The sequence below is a fragment of the Festucalex cinctus genome, chromosome 20, assembly GCF_051991245.1.
Source record: "Festucalex cinctus isolate MCC-2025b chromosome 20, RoL_Fcin_1.0, whole genome shotgun sequence".
NCBI classification, from domain to species: domain Eukaryota; kingdom Metazoa; phylum Chordata; class Actinopteri; order Syngnathiformes; family Syngnathidae; genus Festucalex; species Festucalex cinctus.
Genome location: NC_135430.1, coordinates 20,724,318 through 20,729,001, shown reverse-complemented (window position 1 = coordinate 20,729,001; position 4,684 = coordinate 20,724,318). Strand labels below are relative to the sequence as shown.

At 51.4% G+C, this 4,684-nt stretch overlaps 1 protein-coding gene across 1 annotated transcript; it reads left to right on the top strand.

Moving 5' to 3' along the window:
* The first annotated feature begins 316 nt into the window (after positions 1-316).
* skida1 (SKI/DACH domain containing 1) lies at positions 317-3,011 on the top strand. The gene has a single exon (XM_077508782.1). The coding sequence runs from the start codon at positions 566-568 to the stop codon at positions 2,792-2,794; it is 2,229 nt and encodes a 742-aa protein (XP_077364908.1). The 5' UTR covers positions 317-565; the 3' UTR covers positions 2,795-3,011.
* Positions 3,012-4,684: the final 1,673 nt, after the last annotated feature.

The following is a 4,684-nucleotide window of genomic DNA, read 5'->3' as shown; positions in this document are numbered from 1 at the left end:
CGATTGTAAAGTGGATGTGGGAGCCAGTGGGTGGGGTTGGGATATCATTTTTATTGCATCACCTGTCAAGAGCATCCAATGGGCGTCGAGTCCGTGAACATTAATTGATGAAGGTGTCTCCCGACTGGCGCGCCACCCCTTTGCTGTCATTTTATTTGTGGTGCCAATAGCAGCTGCATTTTAGCTGCTTTTCTCTCTCTCTCTCTCTCTCTCTCTCTCTCGCTTTCTCCCTCCCCTTACACACAGCCCCCCCTCCCTCCACTTGCTGTTTTATTCCTCTGGCTGAGGCAGTTGTGCACACCTTCCCCTCGCTCTGCTGCCGACCAGAGAGGGAAGTGGAGCCGGCAGAGGCAGGTATAGCAGCGAGCAGCCCCCACCCCCCTCCCCCGGCTCGGCGGATGCATCCGTCTCATTCCTCCACCATGCCGGACTGTGCGTGCGCCGAGTGCTGCGGGACGCAACCGGCTCATTCCACCTGACAGTCGGCATGTCAAAGTTCGGCGTGGAGGTCCATGAGCAGGATGCCCTGATGAATCCATGAGCATTTGGAGCTGATCCACAAAACATGGGAGACCTGGAGTGCGGCTTTGAGGAAATGCAAGGAGTTAAATTGGGATACCTGCTCATCCAAGGCAAGCAAATGTTTGCTTTGTCTCAGGTCTTCACCGAGCTGCTCAAGAACATTCCACGCACCACCGTGCACAAGCGCATGGACCACCTGAAGGTGAAGAAGCACCACTGCGACCTGGGTGAGCTGCGCAAGCTCAAAGCAATCAACTCCATAGCTTTCCACGCAGCCAAGTGCACGCTTATATCGCGGGAGGACGTGGAGGCGCTCTACTTCTCCTGCAAGACGGAGCGAGTGTTGAAGTCCGCCAACAAAAGCAAAGCCGCGTCGCGTCCCGCCGGGGACGGCCTGGCGTCCGCGGGGCTCCTCCGCGCCGACGCCGACGCCGACGCCGAGCTTTGGCGCAAAAAAGTTTGGTTCAGTTTGCACGGCGTGCAAGACAAAGCGCGCACGCGCAAGGGAAGGAGAGAGCCCTGCGACTCCAAACTACCTCACTTTTGCCACAAAAGCCACGGACGAGATGACCGCTCGGCCACCAAGTCCGCTCGCAGACACTTTAAAAACTATGAAACCGCCAAGCTGCAAGGGAATCGGGTGACTTTCAGCCAGAGACACTCGTTTTTCCGGAGCGCTCCCGCCGCGGCGCTGCAGTCCGCCATGGCCGTTCAGTCCAGGCTGTCTCGCGCAGCCGGCGACCTTCCTCACAAAAGGAAGAGGAGGCGCGAGGGGGGCGGCGGCGGCGGCAGGGACGGCGGAAGACACCCCTGGAGGAGCAGACATCAGCAGCATGTCCCGCCGGTGCTGCTCGTGCAGCCCAAATCCTCCGCTTTTGGTGCCTTTCAGCTGAGCCCGGATTTCTACCTGCAACCTCATCAACTGGAGGCGAGCAACTTCGCGGAGAGCAGCGATACCGAGTCCAGCACCTACTCGGACCGGGCCTACCCCGACTCGGATTTCGGCTCCGGCTTCTCTACCAGCAGCAGCTCCGAGGAAGATGAAGACGACACTCAGTCTGAGAGTACAGAGGTCAGCTCGGATGAGGAGGAAAGCTCTTCTCATTCCGACTCCAGCTCCGTTTCCAGCCGGGTTTCGGTTCAAAGTATCCGGTTTAGGCGGGCCCGGGTAGGGACCCTCGCCAAAACTCTTAACCCTATAAAGGCGCCTCTGGTTCTGCAGCCCACTTTTCACTACAGCCACCAGCAGCAGCAGCATGACAACTCGCTGCACGGCCATGTTGTCACATCTCAAGCAGAATGTGAATTTCGGAATAACTCTGGATCGAAATTCCTTTCGGTTATTTTCACGGAGGACGGACGTGACAAAACGGGTCCAAACACCGACTCGGTGGTCGAACGCGTCCGTTCGGAGCCAAACGTGAACAAGGCGGCCCTCCACGCATGGCGCAGGACATCGGCGTGTCCCGTCCACGAACACTGCGGGCGGGACAAAGAAGCGAGATTCGCCGGACAAAGGCTGCCCACGCCGCCCAAGAAAATCAAGACCGAGGCGGAGGAGCTTGCCGTGACGGCGTCTCCTCGTTCCGAGGGCGGCTGCAAGCTTGCCAGGACGCCACCCCTTGCTCTCCACAAAGTGAAATTAAAAGCGGAAGACTGTCGCGATGAATATGAATATGAATATCAGAGCCAGGCCGGAGCAGTGAAAGTCAAAGTGCCACCGATCAACAGCGAATATTCCAGCAACGCAGAAGACGCAGCAGCGGAAGTGAAATCCGCCGAGGAAACCCCGGATGTGGGCCCCGCGTGCCCCTTCAGCTCGCACGGACATCAGAGCATTCCGGACCGACTCGAGGAGGGGGAGACGAGGAGTAAAAAGTGCAGGGCTGCTTCGGAGCTGGGGGGGAGATTCAGGCTTTCCAGGGCGCAATCAAAACAAGCCAGGGTCACCAGGGCTGCCTCCTCCTCCTCCTCCCCCAACTCCTCCACCTCCTCTCACCCCTGCGAGGAGAATTTACCGAGCCGACGTAAACGCAGCAGTGCGAGCACTTCGACTTGGAACGCCAAAATGCCTTTCAGCCTCATGGCAAACTTCCCATTTTCGCCGTCGCTGGTGGTTGGCAGCGACGGGGATCTATGCCCCGCTTACTCCCTCAACTCTCGGAGGGGTCCGGGGCCTCCCCCTCCGTCTCACCCCGTGTGGAGTTGGCAGCCAGGCGGACACATTCTCCCTCCCCCACACGCTTACAGGACCTCGAAACAGGCCCACTGAGCAGCGCGGAAAAAAAAAAACAAAAAAACAAAAAAAAGCCGGCTGCATCTCAAAACATCACCAGTGAGCTTTTCTTTCTCTCTCTTTTTTTATCCCCTCGTCTTGTAAATTTGTTGCAATTGTATTCGAAGTAAGAGGAAAACAACACAGGAAGTCAACTGAAGCTTAAAGAAAAAGACCCCTCAGTGGATTTATAATATAAAAAAAAAAAAAAAAAAAAAAAAAAAAAAAAAGCTACCAGCCCTAAGTTCTCATGACTTGACTTTTTCAATTTTATTATTTTTTTGTAACCTTAATTTTACTCGACCTGTTGGATTGTATGACTTGTGCCAGGGTGTCTCTGGTTGGTGCTTCGCCTGACAGAGGTTGAAAATATAGAATCACGGCATTCCTTTAGACGAGGATGTACTATTTGAATCAGTCTTTGGTGAACTTTAAAAGCATATATCAGGGTTATTCCACTTTGTGCCACTCATTTTCTATACCCGAGCTGGACGTGTTTGCCCCTCATGATTGACATGCTCAACAGCCACGTCCCAAGCCTTCAAGCCTTTCGTATTTTCTGTCTATCACAGCCGTTATCAGATTTAATTTTGTTTTGTTTTTTTTCGTGAGTGTGTAACGTGAACTTGTTTTCTTGGTTTAATTTCAGTGGATTATGCCCACGAGGCTCGATAGACACAACACAAGCCTTATGTATGGAGACAATCAAAAAAAAAAAAAAAAAAAACAGCATGGGGAAAACACATTACATTATGAAAAGGCTGAGATTACTCACGTGATCGACTCAATTTTATATTTGTGCATATTTGCTCATTCGCTAAGACGCCTGCGCAGACGTTCACAAGAGCTGAGGTGAAAAGAGAGGCCAGCCAAAGGCTACTCAGAAACAAAGCGGACAAAGCACAACAACAACAAAAAGAAAAGAAGCAAAATGCACTTTGTCACTGTTTGGGGGTCCTCATGCGTCAGCCGTGGCTGCCTGATCAGAAATAATAAAAACACACACACACACAAAGGGCGAATGTATAATGCTTAAAACAAAAACAAAAACATGAGTCTTGTTGAATACACCCACGATACGATTTAAAATGACCCTTAAATCTGATATTTGGTTTCTCTTTGTGAAGCCATTCATCAGCTGGGTTCATTTAGAAGTCTGCTACCAAAAACGCCCTATTTTTAATGTAGCTTTATTTATCAAACGGCCATAAATGTAACTATAAGCATCAATGAATGTAGTGACTCCAAGCTGTTTTTGTGTAGCTCGAATGAATTGTAGCCGTTCGGGCGTCAGCACGCAGGAAACACGTGCAAATGACTGCGGCTGCACCTACACGTGTGCTGCGTGTTTTGACGAAATGTGGAAAGATGTTAGAATTTAGGACAAGGTCCTGCTAATTGGCAAGGGGTTTTTTTTTTCTCTCCAGAGAGAGAAAAGGAGAGAGCAGATCCGGTGAATGGCGAGAGTGACGTCAGCTAAGCTCAGCAAAGGGTGGCTCTCCCTTCAGATGATTGTATTTAAATGGAGATTGTTTAAAACTGCTTTTAAATCAACATGTGGTAAATATTAAACCCTGTGATTAAAGCAGGCAGTAGACATGTGAAGCCCCCTGCATGCTCATTGAGGGTCGGCCTCCTCCAGGAGTGACAATTCAAACCCCGAGCCCTATTTCAGCCTGTAAAGCGGCTATTTGAAAAAAGAAAAAAAAAGAAAAAAAAAAAAAAGCTCTGGCCCCGAGGTATGAGCAAGCCCACGTATATGTATTTAAAAAAATGGCGGAAAAGGGTGGGGGTGGTTTTGTGGGGGTTGCACACAGTCGAGACATGGGGGGGGGGGGTTGCTGTGTTGCAAGAGCAAAGCTTTCAACCTTTAATCCGCATGTCAAA

Coding starts and splice junctions, on each gene's coding strand:
- skida1 (XM_077508782.1), top strand. CDS start 566: ATGGGAGACCTGGAGTGCGGCTTTGAGGAAATGCAAGGAGTTAAATTG.